The sequence below is a fragment of the Chroicocephalus ridibundus genome, chromosome 6 (genome assembly GCF_963924245.1).
Source record: "Chroicocephalus ridibundus chromosome 6, bChrRid1.1, whole genome shotgun sequence".
NCBI classification, from domain to species: Eukaryota; Metazoa; Chordata; class Aves; order Charadriiformes; family Laridae; genus Chroicocephalus; species Chroicocephalus ridibundus.
This window is the reverse complement of record NC_086289.1, coordinates 61,782,655-61,802,041: the sequence shown is the minus strand read 5'-3', so window position 1 is coordinate 61,802,041 and position 19,387 is coordinate 61,782,655. Positions and strand designations below refer to the sequence as shown.

General features: G+C 46.9%; 2 protein-coding genes across 7 annotated transcripts in view; both read right to left on the bottom strand.

The window, feature by feature from the left end:
• Positions 1 to 31: 31 nt before the first annotated feature.
• On the bottom strand, positions 32 to 10,084 carry PROC (protein C, inactivator of coagulation factors Va and VIIIa). The gene is made up of 9 exons (XM_063340240.1): positions 9,955 to 10,084; positions 9,511 to 9,594; positions 8,977 to 9,137; positions 7,973 to 7,997; positions 7,313 to 7,423; positions 6,458 to 6,598; positions 5,982 to 6,091; positions 4,910 to 5,027; positions 32 to 868 (listed from the first exon to the last, which is right to left on the bottom strand). The coding sequence occupies exons 2-9, from the start codon at positions 9,575 to 9,577 to the stop codon at positions 300 to 302; spliced, it is 1,302 nt and encodes a 433-aa protein (XP_063196310.1). The 5' UTR covers positions 9,578 to 9,594; positions 9,955 to 10,084; the 3' UTR covers positions 32 to 299.
• Positions 10,085 to 10,514: 430 nt separating this feature from the next.
• Positions 10,515 to 19,387, bottom strand: part of DGKD (diacylglycerol kinase delta) — a 65,763-nt gene continuing 56,890 nt past the window's right edge. For 4 of the 6 annotated variants that reach the window (XM_063340234.1, XM_063340236.1, XM_063340238.1 and 1 more), the window contains one exon: positions 13,874 to 18,758. In XM_063340234.1, the coding sequence (XP_063196304.1) occupies positions 18,669 to 18,758 (90 nt within the window). In that variant the 3' untranslated portion in view covers positions 13,874 to 18,668. Of the gene's footprint in view, positions 10,884 to 13,010; positions 13,134 to 13,871; positions 18,759 to 19,387 lie in introns of those variants that run through there. The other 2 variants (XR_010071833.1, XM_063340235.1) reach the window with 2 other exon arrangements.

The following is a 19,387-nucleotide window of genomic DNA, read 5'->3' as shown; positions in this document are numbered from 1 at the left end:
GACTATCCTATTTTCTACGCTGCTGTGCGGCATCTCAGCGGAACAGGGTATTATTTCTTGCCTGTAAGGCCTAAGTGGGACCACGCTACAAATAAACAACAGAACCTGGAAACTAATCAGTGTAAACAATGTAAAAAAGGAAAAAAAAAAAAGAAGCAAAGAAAAAAAAAAGGCACCAAGGAAAACAGTACACGAGGTTAACATACACTCAATATTTAATACTGAAGATCTGACAGTAGGTTACACTGCAGACTGTCACTAGCACAGAGCCACCATATTCCAGACCCTCAGCGCCAGAATCAGCCCTTCAAAGAAGCTGACATCTCATCAATGTGGCGCTGGATCCACTCAAGATACTGACTGACTTTGGTGTAGACTCCAAATTTCTCCTTTCTTCCGCAGCCCTCGCCCCAGCTCACCAGTCCTACCAAAAACCAGGTGTCCTTATATTTAGTGATCATAGGGCCTCCGCTGTCCCCGCTGCATGAATCTTTCCTGTCTCCTAAGCTCCCAGCACACAGCATGTTGTCAGAGATAGCAAATCTCATCGCCTGGGCACACTCGTTCCGGGGAACTATAGGGATTTCGATATAACTGAGCAAAGTAGAGTAATTGTTGCTGACATCGCTTGTGCTGCCCCAGCCAGTTACCAGCATCTGCTTCCCACTTCTTGTCAGCTCCCGTTCTGCCAGGTCGCGGGTGGGAAGGCAGATCGGGAGCGCGTACTTGTTATACATCACAGGTTCAGCCAAGTGCAGCATGGCTATGTCATTATCGGACGTCTCCTTGGTGTAATTTTCGTGGCTCACGTATTTATCAACCCAAACGGTTTGCTCATCTGTCTCAGTACGGAGACGGTGAAATTTACCTGGAAGAGCAAACAAGAAGATTACAGATGCTACGGGATCTTCCTTCACCCTCAGCACCGCGGCATCTGGATTACACTGGCCTTTAGGACTGTACTTCACGCTCTTACTTCCCTTGTAACACAGACATTTGTTCGTTTTATGTTACAGGTTCTTCTTAGATGGACAAATGTGTAAACTTCCCATATTTCCCTAAATCACGAATACACGCAGTTCTAAATTAATTAGCACCCTAGAGCTATGGTCATCAGTTGAGAAGCTGAAGGGCCCTGTTGTGTTTGTATTACAGTACAACTGTGCAACCTGAGAGATCTTCGGGAGGACAACAGCCTTCCTGGAGTCCACAATGAAAGCTGGGAGAGCAAGTGTACAAGAGCTTTGTGCTGTATAACCACTGCCTGCAGGATTTAAGTTCAGGATTTATAGGACAAAGAGGACTGACTGGTAAGGCTATTCCTTTCTGTGTTTTTAGGGAATTTTTGACTACTTAAGACTTCCCAGTTATTACTTGTGCTACGTGACCACGGCCACTTTGTGGGTCAAGCAGTTACGGAACAGTAAGCAGGCAACTAAGTTGAAAAAGGCAAGAAACATGTCACTTGCGAGACGCTGGAAAAGGAAAGACAGAGAGAGATCTCTGACAGGCTGGGAAGAGGCAGCCCAAGAACAACAATCAGCGGCTGTCACGTTTCTGAGCTGTGCTGTTGGTTACTTTAAGCTTCACATCAAGGCCTGCTTCAGCATGTACTTGACAAAAGGACTTCTCTGGAGAACTGTCCATCACGCACAGCCGAGCTGCTGGCGGGCACGCGCATGGGAGGCGGCAGGACATCCAGGCTGACACCTCACCTCGGCACGGGTGCGACAGAAGTGGTCCTTCCTTCTTGGGCTCCTTACAGGTTAAGTTGGAAGTTGCTCTTTATCGCCACCTTTTCAAATGTGCTTTTCATAATATTATCCTTCAAATATGTTCCCTCGCCTTCCCGTTAACTTTTGCTTTCTTTCAGGCTTATTTGAGTCCCTCTGGATACAAAGCCTAAAGCCGAGTTGCTCTGACTCTGCACGACCCAGGTCTCCTGAAGTCACTCACTTCAGTGTGAGCTCCCCTGCACTTGAGCCGGGCAATGTCATAGTGCAGCTGTTGGGCTTTTTTTTTTTTCCCTGTAAAGAGTCAGTGTCTCCAAGCACAGGGACTTTATGAACCACAGTAGCTCCAGTAACAGATTCTCAAAAGACCCCTGAAGTCCAGCTTCAGATCTTGGGACTACCAAACCAATTATTTCGGAGCCTCTGCTCTTGCTCCTCTGCAGGCAGCCAGTGGGCATTTCACACACGACCACAGGAGGTGTCTGAAACAGCTCTGACGGACACACTGCTGTACCAGAGCCTGAAGGACTTGCTGTTACCAAGACAACACTCAAAAACCTGTTTTTTTTCTGCTGTCATGACCTCTCTCTTCTGTGGTGACAGTGTCCGTAGCACCCTTGGAGCACATCTCCTTGCTACCCACTCGCAGCCGCTGCGGCTCGGGGTTGACTGACAAATAAGGGGGCAGGGGGTTTATTCCCACCTTCACAGGTGCAAAACTCTGCTTTGGGCCTCAGAAACAACTCTGGACTCGAACACTGCCAGATCAACCCCTCTGAGGAAGGCAGCTGAGTTGCGCAGGAGCACACTTTCTGCCAGGCTTCCCCTGTGCTGTCTACAACCATGGCCATGAACTGTCTGTGTCCCGAGACACCTACGAACAACCGGGTGACAGCTTTGGTGCTACTGTAGCAACTGCTCCCCCAGAACACACTTCTGGATGGTTTCAAGCTGGAGATGCAGGAACAAGAGCCACAAACAGGAAAATCGAATTCTTCTTAAATCCATCTTCCAAGACTTCAGCTACTCTGAGATCCAGCTTTTCACTTCTGCCGCTACAAAGCCACGTGAGTCCTGCTACAGGAATTCTCCCTGTGCTCCTGAGTGCAAACTTCCCCTCCAGATTAGCTCTCGGGGACGGCCAGCAGAGCTGCCGCGGGAAGAGCTCAGGACAGCGCTGGGTGCCCCAGCCTGGCAGAGGCAGGTCGAGATTCACCTCTGCAGTCGCAGTCCGACGACCTTCAATACCGCCATGGAGCTCACACCTGCCCCCACAGACACGGCAATGTTTCCATTCAAAGCTCTGTTCTGTGTATCTCGCTAGATCTCTCGGATTTAGAGCATGCCTTTTTCCAATGAGAACTGCTTTCCTGGTGGCAATAAAATGCCCAAAAGATACATGTAAAAGGAAAACCACTTTATGTCAGTCTGGGTCTTAAAAAGGTTCCCTTCTGCTTGACCTGGAGGATCGTTTGGAGGAGAATCTTCTCTCTGGTGAAGTCGCAGGCTGTAGTCATCTCAGTCCTGCACCCCCCCCATACCACAGCAAAGGACCCTTCTGTGGTTTCCATCTCACCACAGCAGTATTGCTCAAGGCTGAATGAGAAGCGTTCTCAGTCCGTGACCGCATGCTCGCTTCTTCCTCTGTTCATAAGGAAAGGCTTTTGGGCAGCCAGGAGAGCGAAAGAAATTGGAGCCCCTCTTGCTGGTCATCCTGGGCACCCGCATACACACCCCAAATTTATGTGTGAGATATCTCTTGGGTTTCATTTAAGAAAGAAAAAAAAAAAATCTTCTCAAATCAGGGTTCTCGAGTTTTTCTTCACTCACTGAAAATCACTTTTTATTTGGACAGCACAGGACTCTTGACAGATCCCACCCCTTCTTTCTTTGCTGCAGAGCAATCTCTGGGCACAGCCATCCCACCTGAAAGCTTGTCACCATACAGATCTCTGCCAAGACCTGCAGCACAAGGTCAGGCTGAAGTCATTTAAGTGCAGCCTCAGTACTTCCCCTAGTTACCACGTTCCCGCTGACCCCTTCCAGTTACACTCAAGGCTACATCTAGTGCTGCAGAGCGTTCAAACGCCACAGCTGATGGTTCCTTTTTTCCTACAACATTCCAAGATCTTTTAACCAAGCAAACTGAACACAGGTTTCTTCTTCTTGGGCCTCACTAAAACTAAACAGACATATTGGCAAACACTTAAAAGGGAAGAAAATTACTTACTAGGAACTGGAAGTGCTTGGAGATGTGTAGTCTTTATATATTTCCAAACTACCACCCGCACTTCTGCTTTGATGTCCCTCTGTGGAAAAGGTGGATACTCTGGCACTAGGAGGACCCAAGGGTATATCACCTGCTTTTCCATTCATCCTTCGTGTTGAACAATGGAAGATGGACATAAACACATCCATCTGTACGTGCCTTATTGTCTCTGTTCTCAAGTGTTTGCACATCCACAGTGTATGTGGAACACGCATACAGACGATGTATTTCCCAGGCTACACATACAGACAATGTCTTTGCACGACTTCCCACAATTATTGGGAACAACCTATCTTTTCACTAACAGAGAGCGAAAGCAGTCGAGCTGTTATGCCCCTGTCACCAATGCTAGACAGAAAGCACTAACCAAAAAACAAATTCTACTGAAGCATGAACAGAACAATTACTTTTGTCTGTTAATTCAGGAGTAGTACCGTACTCGGCTTGGATGCTCTCATGCTTAAGGGCAGCAGAGCCAGCAAAGGCAGCGCTGCCATTCTGCAGCACCTCTCCTCCTCTACCAAAACTCTCTTAAGTAACAGTGTTCAGATGTATGAAGAGGCAGGAAGACGCGCTGTGATGTTCTCCTCCTGGGGCCAAGGCTTTTTTTTTCAGTACTGGGATGACCTTGAATATTTTCATCACCAGAAAAAAAAAAAGCAGAAGAGACAAGCCTTTGTAGACAAGCAGGAGTGCTCACAAACATCAACTCACTTCCACAGTAAGGCTGACAGTGGCTCAAATGAGATCAGATTTTTACTAGACTTTTTTGTTTTGTGCTAAAGTGCATATTAAATACTTCCTAGACAACCTGCTCCTACAACCAAGACGGACTTTTGTCTTCACAACCTGCTCGTCTTTCTCCTGAGATTATAAACGTTGGGAATGGCAGAGATTTTTTCCTTACCAAGTCTTACTTTGAGCCTCTCTTCTGCCTCAGTGCAGTGTGCTGCTGTTAGGACCCAAGATGGATGGATGAGAACACCCCCACACAGAAATCTCCCTTTGCTATTTTGCAGCATAATCTGAAACACACACACACAAAAAAAAAAAGAGAGGTCTGACACCGCGTGGAGCATGGCTCACAAAATATTGTACACCTTCTTCTTAGCGGCTGCGAAATGCCCAGACACATCAAGCACCAAAACACGTCACATTCACTGAAGCCAAAGCTCTACAGTGGGACAAAGACACTATGAACAAGGTCTCTGTGGAACACCTGCGGAAAAGAATATTCTTCCTGAACGAGCGCTGGCTTTGTTCAAAGCAGCATGGGACGATGCTGGTCACTGCAAAGAAGCACTTTGGTACTTCAAAGCTGTGAAATACAGAGCTCAAATGAGGGGATTATTCTTGTGTCCACAGCACACTAGAAGACAGTGCGTCATCTCAGGCCGCAACTCTCGTGCTATGGTGTAAAAGGGCCTTTAATGTCAAAGAGCACCAGGCCCTGATTATACGCGCTCACTAGTTCCACGATAAGCTCTGCCAGGTCTCCCCTTCCTCTGTGATGCCCCAACCCGCTCTGTAAAAGCTATGGCATATTTTGTAGATTAAATTTGCTAAATTGAATTTATGACAGACAAGGCTTTTAAGAGCAGATCCATGCAGAAAAGGGGAGAAGATTACCTCGCACTCCCACATATGGCTGTGCCAGTTGCTGGAGCTGCGGTGATCGAATGGCCTTCCCTCAGATGGGACAACAGGTAAGTGTCATCACTACTCTCTCTCTTGACATTGTTGGCAAGGTACGGTAAAAAGCTTAGCAACAGTGGCAAGGTCAAGAGTCTTAACAGATAATAAACTCTTTTTCCCTGTTACTCCAACTTTGGGGTTGCTTTTGTAAAAGCTAAGCTAATGGAATCTGAGCTTCACGTGACACCACCACTAGTAATGTTGGAGCCTTTCTGGGGCAGCTGGCAGGCAGAGCTGGTCAGGAAGAGCCTCAACTATCTGTGACGAAAAACTTTTCTCCTTACCTGCCAAGGGCTGTCTCCCCTTCTTCCTGCTTTTCCCTCAATGAGCCGAATATTGAATCCTGCTTTGGCTTCAATGTAGTCCATTTTCACTCTTCCACAGGGGAACTCCACTACAGGAGATGCAGAGAACTTAACCAGCAAAGACCAGATCACCCAACACAAAACCTGGTTCTAAGGCATTCCCTCCATCTCTCTAACCTAGGCGATACTATTCAGTGGCTTCACAGAAGCCCCTCAATGCTTTGCAGAGGCGGCAGCTTCCCGATTCCCCTGTATGTCTCCATGAGGCAAACACAGGTGAAAGGCCGTAAAGGATGTACGGAGTTGGGAAATGCAGGCAGAGAGTTACTCTACATGGAATGGATGTTTTGAAAAGCAGTACAAAGCGCACTGCAGGCAGTTCTCCCATAAAAACCTCTTCCATCGTGTTTGAATAATCCTCTGTCAAATCTGGACTACGAACATCCTCCTCTTACCTACAGGCTTGCACATGGTATGGTCATTCATCAGCTGATACCCAGACGCACAACTGCAAGCGCGGCGCTGGTTGGCAGGGTCATCCCTACAGAAATGCTGACATCCTCCGTTATTAACAGAACAGTTGGTGTATTTGACCTCTGCAAAAAAACACAACCAGCAAGAGAGGTGTGAGGAGCTGGAAAGCTAAAGAGCCGCAGGAAGGTAAAGCGGCAAAATGACATCGTGATTCAAGTGAGCAACAGCCGACAATGGATTTGGGATGACAGTTGTGGGCTTTAATAGCGCTTGGGCCCTGAGACAGCAAACAGGCCCTGGTCCAGAGTAAGGCAGTGGAGAGATGCAGAAAACAGAGATTGCTGTCAGGGCAGGTAGGCTGGAGAACAGAAAATTCACCGTCACAGAGCACAAGTTAGTGCAAAGTGTTGATAAAATATGACATACATGCTCGTCCCTAAATATGCTATCTGGCTTTTGTCCAGAAAGAATTTGTCACAGTAATGACAATCAAATATTTACAGTGGATTGTTTTTCCCTCTGTATTGTAAAAAAACCCCGCCATCATCCCTGTGCTGACTGTTCTAAAGTAAGTGAAAACCCCACCTTACAGAATTATTTCCAGTATTTTTGTAAAATTTACATATCTCAGATCTCCAAACGTCTCCCTTGGCAACACAAAATTCATTGTGCTTCAGATACACACAGATAATCTTTTTACCACATCACGAAGCAAAAGAGAGATCACATTAGTAAAGAAAGCAAGTATAGTGTGCAACGACAAAAGCGCCGGTCCCCACTACACAGACCCCCATCACAAAGAACGTTATTTTATAGTGGATTAAAGGCAGCATTACCATAATTGCACAAAGCTCCCTCCCAGCCTTTGCTGCAGATGCAGGAAAATTTTCCAATATTGTCTTTGCAGATCCCATTGGAACAAGGCTGTGGGTCACACTGATCTCCATCTGAAACAGGAAAACGCGGTCCCTGAAATCACACAGAACTCACGGATCAAACACTAACACGGACAGACCCTCCCCAGATTCCCAAGCGTGGTTTCCCATGGTTTCTGCCACCGACTGGTGATACCTCCGCGGTGCTGGCCCAGAGACAAGGGCACTTGTCTGGGTTCTGGATTACAGCTGCAGAGTGAGCAGAGTGGGGAAGAAAGAGCAAAACCTGAGACAGACAGGGCAGAGGCAGGTCACTGTGGAAGCCAAGAGCAGGGGTGAGGCTCCTCTTTGGGCCACGTCAGGCAGGGTTAGAGCATCAGAGAGCACTTTTGCTCAGTGCCTTAGCTCTGGGGAGGTGCTTGATGATAGGCACAGATGCACCTCAAGTTTTTTTAGGAAGGCAGCTTGTACAATAGGACTGGCAAACATTCTTTGCACACACCCAATAAGAGAGAATGAGAATTTGAATCAGTATGTGATACACGGCAGCAGGCAGGAAGGCTGAGCACTAGTTACTCTTGAGGAAACACAGAGAAATGATTAGGAAAGTCTTTCACTTACCTACATACTTGCTCCAAAAATTCATCTGTGAAGAAACAAAACTTACGTTAAGGTCAGAAGCAGATTTTTCACAAGCGAGGGATTTAAAGCCTACCATGGTCTTGGTCAACAGAACACAGCATCCGGGTCAACAGCATCGTCTTGTTCTTCTTGACAGTGTAGTGACCGGCACTACAAACCAACAAAACTGGCCAACTCAGATGTTGATGCGTTGCCCATACTCAGCACAGATGCCCCTGGCCCTGCCTGCAGACCCCCAAGCACCACAACATCGCCACAGCTTCTCTCTTTCCTTGTCGCTTACTGCCAGGTAAGTGTCACCGCTGTTGTTGAGTGCACAATTCATTTGTGCCCAGTTAGACAAAATGCGGGCATTGGGAAGAAAGACCTCACTCCACTCTGGGGTCTATAGGACAGCAAGGACTGGTCCATCCCGTGTGGCAAGCCTACTCTGGTTAACACAGTAAGAAAAAGTCCAAGCCACCACAACAATTGGATGTGGAAAGGGGCAGGAATCAGTGATGTTGACAATAAAGGTAGGGCCCAATTGAAAATATGAGGTTAGGAGAAGGAGAGAGTACCTAGTGATAAGAGAAATGTTTGTCAGGCACAGGTGGGAGACTGGGGAGAGTCAGTGAAAGGCAGCCAGAGCCGGCCAATGTACAACAGAGGGCAAAGGACTAGAAGGACTGGGAAAAATTCAGTGGCAGCAAGAATAGCCAAACAGGGTCAAGCAGGGATTGGCATTACCTGGCTGGGACCTAAACCTCACAATTAGGTCAGGTGGGACATGCACGAGCAGCCAATTTTTTTGTAGCCCATACAGGTGGTAACTTGACAATCACTGTAACACAATTACCTTCAAAACCATACCTACGCCTTAGGAGTCAGGAGTGATGCATGTTCAGTGCCGAGAGCAAGACCTCCTATGCCCTGGACTGAAATACTTTAAGGAAACAAATGATTGTTTAAGTCCCACGTGCATCCTTAATAAAACAACTTACTGTTGCTTCCTTGGTTTCAAATATCTCACTGGCCTCCTCAAAGTCACACCGCTCTTCAATGCACTCACGCTCCATAGAGCCCGGTTTGAGCTCCTCCAGGAAAGAGTTCGCCCTCTTCTGGATTTTCAGGACTTGGTTTGCATCTTTATTGCTGTAAAATACTGGGACCAAAAATGTGAGAGCACAAGCAGGGAACAGAGCTGGCTGAAAACTGGTAATGGTCCTTTCCCAAAGGAGGCTTATCAGAGCAACAGCCCCTCTCTAGCACCGCAAGACAGCCTGCCCTAGAAACCACGGGCTCAGGAGTGAGCTCCAGCCTCTGCTCTGTGACAGTCACGCAGCACACAGGGCTCCCGAGAGCTGTGACCGGGCAGCCATCACGGCCCAGCACCGTGACTCTGAACCTCTGCTAGAGGAATCCAAACCCCCCTCGTGGGAATGATCCCAGCCACTCCCCGTGACTGGCAGAGAAGCAGGAAACACACTCGCAGCGACTGGAAAGGGGTGAGGGGTACCTCTAAAATGAAAACTTACTTGAGGTACCACAGACTCGTGAAGAGCAGGCAGCAAGCAGCACCCCTATGGTGACGAGCTTCCACATCCTGCAGCAGGAGTCACCTGGAGAAGAGACGGTAGATGTGAAGGGGAGCACGCTGCTGAGCTGCAGCACGACCCCCCTGCTGCACAGCTTCTATTCAGCTAGCTCTCTCACTTCTTTTTCTCAGAGCAGCTCCCTTGCCGAATGCTGTGTGGTGCCGTGACTTTCTCTTTGATTCCAGCTCCAAAGTGGCCGTTCATCGGCAGCCCTCCAGACTGGTTTGCTAGTTCCCTTCGACCCATCAGCAGCTCCCCCACAACACTTCTTGCCTGCCCCGACATCCTCCCCTCATCACCGAACATTTTCGACAAGCTTTATACTTCATTAAATCAAGCCGTACTTTGAAATCGCGAAGGATACAATACTTTTGAAGCACTTACTGCTTTATTCAGTGTGAATCAGCGTGATCTATTCTTCCGCCATGAGCTCTGCTGGAACTTAGTTAATCCATAACTTCCAATATTTACTCTTTGGGGTGACATGAAGTGCTTTCTTTTTAGTCATTAAACAAACAGTGCTCAGGGGGAGCTTGACAATTTACCTGCATGCAGGAGAAAAGTGAAATAGCTGAGGCATCCACTCTGCCTTCTTCAAATCTGGGGTTTTTTTCTTCTAATTGTCTAGCAAGTAGATATATTTAGCGAGTAAGCGTAACCACACCGGTGCTCAGGTCTCTTGAGAGATCCTACCACCTTCTCACAGCACGCAACCACCTCAAAGGGGCACACATTGCTATTTTTAAGAGTCCTTCCACTTCACTTTCTCATCGAAGTGTCCACGACAGAGGCGACTAACCCCTCAAAGCCATGAGCGGGCTGTGCCGGCCCCACCAGCCGCCTGCTGTGAGGAGGCAGGGCGAGAAGCTGGTACCAGCCTGCTGCATCTCTTGGAGGGCTGGGTTAGCTCTCAGCAGCCCATCAGCTTCTACTGAATTCTGAATATTAAACATTGTAGAGAAAAGACACGACCCTTGTCCGAAGTTTTCTTCCATCAGCGATGGTACAAACCAGCGCGTCCCCCTTGTGCAGCAGCGTCTCTGTGAGCTGTACAGTGCGTGACACCTTCATGCACATCACCTGTGCAACCGTGTGTCATTAGGGGTCCTTCACCATGGAAAGTGCCTCCGGGGGTCAGGAAAAGGTGGGGCTCCCCAGGATCTCAGCTCATGTCCAGCAACGCTGCTGAAGAGAGCTCCAACTGCTTATAAAACTGTTTTTTTCTTTTTCCCTTACAAACTTGGCCATGGACTTTCTTGAAAACAAGTTCTCTTTAAACAAAGGTTTCAAAGTTCATCCATTTGGGATTTGTGCTAAAAAAAAAAAAAAAAAAAAGATTGCGGCATCCAAAATCACAGCTGGGGAAGCTGTGTGCACTGCGAAGCTCTACTGACAGAGATAATTTCAGCATTCAAGAAGACAATTTCAGCTGAGATTAATGATAACAGACTTGTTGAAAATAAAGTTTACGAAACACACCTGAAGACAGGAAACATAAAATAGGAAATTGGAAAAGAAGTGCGGTACCATATATTCCACTTGTTACTCATACAAATATTATTCATAATATTTGCAGCTGACCTGGCTGTCTAGAAATAGCGCTTTGCTACCACATAAGTTACAGGCTTTTCAATACTTTTGTTTCTAAGACTTGGAATAGGTTGGAAATTTAGGACATGTAAACAAACTGCCAACCTAAAACATCTAAATCAATGTGCCAGCCTACTAACCCCCCCTTTTTTTTCTTTTTTAAGCCTGTACTGATACTTGGAAAGAATGAATTTAGTTTTCCATCAGCCCTTGTGGTTTGAGGGGTTTATATTCCTCCTTTCCCATTCCTCTCGCTACTGCAGTGCAGAAAATATGTATTTTAAAAGCCAGCACTGGGGCTCTCAGGTAAATCGCACGGCTCCAGGCACACGGGACTGAAGAAAAGATGCTCCAGGATGCTTCAAGATCTGCCCAGTTGTGCATGCCAGGTAACCATTTCAATCTGAACAATTACAGTGCTGTGCTCACTACTTTCTAGTTCACCTTCAGTAAAACAGAGATACTTCGTGAGACTGGCAAGACAGAGGCTCCACATGATTTTAATTAACACCGTGGAGAGTTCTGAGTCGCAGAGCGGTACGAACGGGCATTAATAATCAAAGGAAATAATCTCTCTGAAGTAAAAAAGTATCATGGATCTTTCAAATCTCACAGCTTAAAGATATCCCCCGTTACAACCTGAAGAGAAAAAGCACACCAGACTGCACACTTTGTTCTTCTTGCTTCCCGAGTATAAAAAAAACCTAAAAGCTTCCATTTTGCCTCTTCTATAGGAAAGCTTCTGGAAAAATCTCACAAATGTTCGCAGCCTTCAGCTTCTTAGCCAGAAGTGCTGAATCACTTTTCTCAAATTTTTCCAAATTGAAATTGTAATTTAACTTCATTTAATAAATTGCAGGCAGATTTAATTCTGATAGATGGGGAACCTGAGGCAGCAAAGCTACAAGGCTTAAAAAAAAAAATCACAGCTCTTCAGCAATTAACCTTGTGTTCTACCCATCAGTTCTTTCTACTTCACCATAATGCCCCTTAATTTGAAACAAACCCAACTCCGAATGGTTCACCAAGCAATCAAAGCACGAGGTCTCCGTCCTATATACCCACTGGAGCCTCTCGCTGCAAGAGAGCACTGCCCAGGTCTCCCTTGCATCCTGGGTACTGACTGCTCGTGAGCCGTGTAGAAAGGTAACATTCTGTGAGCCGTGTCTCCCCACCAACCACCTGAGTCCCAAACAGGCTTTAAAAGGGGAAAGACAGGCTGGCACACACAGCATCCAACAAACCAGACCGCTCCAGCTTCCCGTGGAAACCAAGCTGACAGATTAGCCTCCTCGGGCTGCTCTTCGTTAGAGAAAAGGTCCTTGGAGGCCAAGGTAGCACAGAAAAGCAATTGCCGGGGGGGCAGAAACACCTCCCTGTGCGCAGGGAGGCAGCCCAGAGCTCTGCAGCCTGGCAGCAGGAGGAATTTGACAACCTGTGCAGAGAGCAAGCTGCTGCCATGACATTCCCTCCCAGGCTGGTATCAGCTCGCCTGCGCCTGAGGCTGCAGCTGGCACAGCCTTTAACAAAAGGGACAACTGACTCGTATTGTACCCCAAAAGTCTTTTATGTCATATGCAGACTCCCCCACCGCTTCCTTTGTTTTAAGGATGTAAAGACTCACCACCTTCCAGGTCACTTCGGAAGCCAGCAAAATGCTGCAAACTCTTCAGACAGAAGTTGCTAGAGAACTGCAATCTGTCTTTTAGCTGTTATTAACGTGAAATGGTGCTTTCTGTGGTCTCAGAACCTTTTCATTCTGCCCGTGTGAGAATTAAACGTCTCACGCTGCCCAAGGCCCGCTGGTGGGTGCGCAGTTATTCATCCCAACCAGGCACACAGCCATTTACCTTATGACTCTGAAGCTGCTTTACAGTAAGGAATGCCCATGCTGCTTCTCAACCCGCTTGTTTCCAGTGCTGCCCATTCAGTGGGAGATCTCCTCGACTTCTCAACTCCCCTGACGCTTCATGCTGTATTAAAAAAACCAAACACATTAAAAAAACCCAACCCAACACCACAGAGGACAAGGGGAACAGCAGCAGAATATATTTTTTAAAAAAAGGCTCATTGGTAGTTCAAGGTCTTCACAGATCTCTCTCCAAATCCGCGCCACCCTCCCAAGATCCATTAGCTAATTATCAATCAAACCCAGCGGATGGCAGCCCTGAGCAGGAGGTCTGATAGCCCAGTAACGATACACTGACTGGGGCAAAGAGTTTCTTGCTATTGGCTTCTGCCACACAAATAAAAGAAAAGACCAAAAGAAATTACCTGCGTCAGAGGAGTAAGCACATCTTCTATCGCCCTGCTGCTGCTTTCTCTGCATGTTTCCTGCAGCACCACTTGAGGCAGAGCCTGACACTCAGGGCCAGCACATGTGAGCAAAGGCAATCGCTTTTCTTTCCTCCTTATTGCTAGCACTAGGTAACTAACATCTTAATGATCCATTGTACCATTTCATCTTGCAATTACTACGATTTTTTACATTGCTGTCACATAAACTATTCCCTCCTCGTAAAGTCAATCCTTCAGTTGAACTATCAGGTCCAACAGCCTTTTTCACGCAGAAAATATTCACGACCATTATGAGTTACTCCCCATTTACTTTGTGGTAGCACTACAGACCTCTACAACCCCCCCCATCCCCCCAAGCAATCTGATGAAAGTTTCTTGTCGGCATCTTACGAACACATCAATCTGTACAGGTGGAAGAGAAAGCTCATCACCATCCGATCCGCGGACTGCTCACCCATACATCTCCAAATCCTTTAGTTTCAAGTCGAGAGGCGCCCTTTTATAGCAGTCAATTTCTACATTTCATGAGAAAATTCATTTCTCCCACATTTTTGTGAACGCACTTTCACTTATTCTGGTAACCATATATATCGCCTGCACTGAATGGAACGCAGAGGCCCAAGCTCATCATGGCACCGCACCACCGTGACCAGGAGACAGGGTCATCCCACCCCACCTGAGGAGGGGTCTACAAGCACATGGAGGTAACTAACAAATACCCTGCTGAGCTTCTGAGAGGTCTGCAGACACTGGAGCTATGATCAGCATGAGCAGCAGCAGAACCACTGTTTCAAACATCTCGCGTTCGCTGCAGGGATATAGCTAATAAACTACATGATGTCTTCTCCTCCATGCCAATCAAAGTACCGCACAGAAATACTACAAAACTAATCTACAACAATCACACTTTACCACTTCACTCCTCTCTAAGGAACAGTTCTGAACTTCTGATGAAACTTGGGATAAAGCCATTTTATCACAGCATGGATTTTTATTAGCTGGTTCCCACCAGATGGGCTCTGCAGCCCTCACACAATGAACTCAGTAACAGAATCTTTACTGGAAGCTCAGAAACATGTTTACTTTATATACAAGAAAAACTTATTTACAACAATCAACAGTAAACTATGTACAAAAAAAAAATTACAAGAGACATTTCCACGGTAATCACTGTATAAATTAACACAATAAATAGGAGGGAAGCAGGTCCCATTCTTAAGGCACAAAACCTTCTTCCCAAGACTGTACAGGGATTCACTTGCTTCCCTATGCTTTTGACAGGATCACAGGAATGGCGGGGAGACCCCTGAGGAACAACGGTCGGTGGACGATGATATAGAAAAGCAGTCACTGCTGACAGCTGGAGAAAAACATCATTTTTCACCCTTTCCTTTTTTTTTTTCTTTTTACAGTACACACATCTTAAGATACAAAATATTTCGTGTAAACAGTCTTTTTTTTTTTTTTAAATCACATAGATAGTATGCACATCTTTAAATAATACTAAAACAATGAACAAAGCTTTCCATACGATTTGGGTGCAGAAACATTCCCAGGACTGGCACTGAAGGCCTCGGCAGAGCTGGAGGCTCCTGAACGCCTGGCTCTTGTGCAGCCCATCCAGGCCGGCTCCTCCGGGCACAAGCCACGCAGGTCCCCTCTGCTGCGAAGAGCCGGCTCCTGCCGCAGCGGGGGACACGTAACCTCACCACTGAGATCCCACAAGCGAGACCAGAAGGGCTGTATTAATTAGCGCTAGCAGCCCTCCCAAAGGCAGCCCAGGGCAGGACGCCGCTGACACCTGCTTCATGGGCCAAACCCAAGTATCATAACGCAGGGCACGTTATTCCCCAGAATCTGCCATTGAAGTTAAAATATCCAGCGCGGTGACAGAAAGCGGGGTAAGATACCAAAACCTCTTCCTAGCAGAAGAAACTGCAGGCCCAGCTCGCTGCAGACGCTGCCCTGGCATCACTGCCAAGGGTGAGGGATGATAAGCAGAAGGCGCCGCATGGCTTTCACAGGAGTAGCGTTTTTTAAGAGACTAAACATAGGCGTGATACGTGCAGTTCTAGCTTCTCTCAAGCTGGTGTTTTACCTGAGACCGCAGGAGAGTCTCTTTTTTGGCAAAGATTTTTTTTTTCACTAATTGTCTTTCCTGAGTTTCTCTCCCACAAAAAATTATTGGATGCCAGAAGAGGAACTCATAATAATGCAGCCAGAAGTTCAGCCTGGCTCCCTACTTTGCAGAGAGCTCTCACTGGCGTTTGACGCAAATTGTCCTCATCTATTCACAAGATCTCTGCAACAGAAATCTGCATTATTCCCAGTGAGACACACAGAGCTACAACCCTTTTGTTAGATATAAACCTTAATACATATTCAAAGGCACTCAGGTTAAATGTGGATCCCATTTTCTAGCTCTTACAAGAAGGCAGAACTTCCTCCCCGCCTCTGGTAAGCAACAGATAGGAATATACTGGCTATGAACCCTTTGATAAAATGTGCACGTACACAAAAAGGATTTGAACCCATCAACACGACGACTGCAAAATTAAAAGCAATGAGGACTGGTCTGTGCAGGCATCATGGCTCATAGCAGACGGCTAATGGCCACAAGGCCTCTTCAGATATGGCACAAATTAAGGAACATGCCTGAATCTATAAACTCTTTGGAGTCCCCTGGTTCCTCTGAGCAGGAAGCGAGGAGCTGTTTCTATTGAGGCAAGAATTTAATCCCCCAGGAATGATGCAAGGCCGGTGCATATTGTTCATGCACGTTTAACCAGGAGGTTGCCTGGAGAACCTTCACAGCAATAACAGCTCCTTCCCCACGCACAGGAACAACCCACATCTCACCTCTTCTCCAGAGTTACCACCTGCCTTGGGCTTCCTGCTGTGCTCCCCTGGGCAGGCACACCAATGTCCTAACCACGCACGCTCCGGGGGACAGCCAGCGGGCTGCACCTTACTGTCACCAGCTGTGTCCTGGAGCTCTCCTTAGCAGAGGGGTCTCCTCAATCTCGCGCAGACGCTGCTCTGTGCCTCAACGAGCAAGTGGGAAAATACAGCATGAACAATTCTTACTTATTTGATGCCTCAGGAATTCAATACGGTGAGGGTGGGCTGTACTGATAAACAAAATATGGCTATGGAAGCAACTGCCAATGTATAGATAGGAGAAACAAATTCAGGGCAAAGCAGAACTTATTTTTTGCTCAGTCCCCACAGTATTGACACCAGAAATTTTGCTAGCTGGACCAAGCACCTTTAGTCTTCTGTTGAATTCTCATGAGCAAACCCTGCCACTCGCTAGGCTGAGAGGAGACATGGCTGAATGACAACTAGTTAAAAACAGATAGGGAGAGTCAGAATAATCTGTGGTGAAATCTTAAAGAATGCAATTGAGTTTGCCCAGCGTGAAATCAGCCCATAGCGTCTTTCAGTTGACAAGTCTTTACATAAAGTAACTTGACTGACTGTTGTTAGACTAGAGAGCTGATGTCAACGTGATAAAATCCTTACAAATAACAAAGAACGATGTCCTCAGCAAATTATCTTTTATGCCACTGTGTAAGTGGCTGTTTTTCTGTCTGCAGCCATAGCCAGAAAGGCGCCACTCTATAATAATAAAAAAAAAATAAATACATACAAACCAACAAAGTAATTAAAAATTCCTGTTGTCTCTCCAGCTTTACAGCACTGAATGTTCCCGAATTCCCTTCGCAGTGATAAACATGGCAATGTAACTATCCATGCTGGTCTTCAGGCTTTAACAGTCGCCCAGTAGGGGTCAGGCAACACAGTGGAAATTGGAAGGCCATCTCGGAATTCGGATTCAGAGGCACTAATTTTTCCGTGCTCCACTGCTGGTGGTACCAAAGGCAATTTACCAACACACTCCAGTTTTCATTATGATGCTCCTCCACTCAGTAACTATTCTCCTTCTCTCAGTGCTCTTACAGGAGCCCTGATGTTTGACAGCACACGGTATCTCTCTCAGGGCTACAACCCAGGAGGCCTGAGCCACCCTAATCTTTTGGTATCCACCCTGGAGCGAAGGAGCAAGGCAGCAAGAGAGAGAAGCAAGGTGGAAAAGCCACTAGAACCAAGACAGGTGAAAAGATGCACGTACTACAGATGAATCATTATCTTTTGTGACAGAAATTGTTTTCTGTGCTGCAAGTTGCAGTAAAGAATCAGCTCTGTTATTTGTGGCCACGAAGGTGGCGCTAAATGGGCAGGAAGCCACTCCTGGCTGTTGCCAGTCATGCCGCTCCCCCCACCAAGACGGAGCAAATTGTTCCATTTCTCACTCCATTCCATGACACTTCTCGCACAGCCCGAACAGCCAGTCAGTGTTCCTCTCCCGTCCATCTCGTCTCCTGAAGATGAATTCAGAAGGGGGAACGTCAGAGCTGATCTCCTGTAATCTTTTGGCTCTCCAGAATTTTGTCTTTTCTTACCGCCAGGAACTTCTGAACAATTGTCTGTGATGCCTGAAAACCTAAAGCTTGTAGCACGGTCACTGGCTGGAAGAGGAGAGCCAGGCCCTGTGGAAGACCCCACAAGCTGGTGTGAACCGAACCGCTGTTTGAACCACATGCATTGTTTGTTGCAAGGCATAAGTGAGTGAGAATCACTGGGTATTCATCAGCAAGAGGTCTGTACTGGCTTTGAATTTCTGATGCAAATCGCAAGCAACTACAGGTGCATTAAAAAGGATCAGTAAGACACAAGGACGAGCTTTGTCCCACTTAAATGCTCTAAGATGCAGGTGCAACACACAGACGAGCGGGAGTTTTGGATCTGAAAAGACCGTCAGATGCTCCTGAACTAAGACTGGCCAATATATCTTTTGCCCTGAATAATTCTACTGTGACGAAGTTATCCAGTAAAGGTAGCTGTGTTGCAATTCTCAGGAGTCCTGCACTGTCACTGGAACCAGAACTTCCCACGTCGCAGGACACGGTTCTTCAAACAGCAAATGAGTTCTCTTCCGGGAGGCTCTGCTGAGCGCAGATAAGGTGCCTCTGGAGTGGATGCAGCCGTACCCCACAGGAAAAAAGGTAGCACCATGCTTGGTTGATATGAGCTCTGAACAGCTACAGGTTGGCTGCTCAGTAGAGACAGTTGTGAGCACATCTGCTCCGTGAGGTGACTGCTGTGCAGTTAGGAGGAATGGTAGACACAGGCTGTGAAAACAGAGGCTAAACCTCGCTGGCAGGAGTACTCCGGCTCAGCTCCTTGATCCCGTGCAGTATCCTCTTCATGTGGCCTACTTTGGTCACACCCAGGTCCTGGAAGAAAAGAGAAAACCTTACCTTAGGAGAAAGCAGGGGGGAAATTCCAGGTGGCCAAGCAATGGTCACAAACTAGTCAGCCAGTTACAAAGAGAGGAGGAAACCAACCAGAAGGATTACAGACCTGATGGTTATATATATTGAACCTCAAACCGTGTGTCAAAAAGCTATCAGAGCCCGACAGGACAATGAGCAGGCACAGAGTAATGGAGAAAACACAACTACAGACCATTAGCTAGAAATGCAAATTGCTTTGACTGTTAAAGGCCAAAGCAAGAGAACAGAAAGAGCGCACTGATCTCAAGGACCTAAGTTAGTAGCCAAAACATGCAGGACAAACCAACCAGTCACTGGTGACATGAAACACATGTGTGAACACTTGGGTACCATGCAACAAAAAACAGGCTGTAGCCGGATGGCATGCAGAGCAATCAGCTACACAGATTACAGCAAACCTCGGAACAGGAAGATGGTCAAAATCACAAACGAAGATCCAAGGGGCATTCAACAAATGCCATGCGCTACTTTATGACAAAGTATTTTTCTGCTATGTGCAAGTCACGAGAACGACGACTGAAATCTCCTGCACATGCAAAGAACCACCACTTTCAATTTTTCTCTGTAGA

Excerpts from the sequence above, each read along its gene's own strand:
- PROC (XM_063340240.1), bottom strand. The coding sequence starts at position 9,577 with ATGTGGAAGCTCGTCACCATAGGGGTGCTGCTTGCTGCCTGCTCTTCA. Across the intron at positions 7,998-8,976 it reads TTGAAACCAAGGAAGCAACA|ATGAATTTTTGGAGCAAGTA; the intron begins GTAAGTTGTTTT and ends GTTTCTTCACAG. Across the intron at positions 6,092-6,457 it reads TACCATGTGCAAGCCTGTAG|TGGAGTTCCCCTGTGGAAGA; the intron begins GTAAGAGGAGGA and ends CATCTCCTGTAG.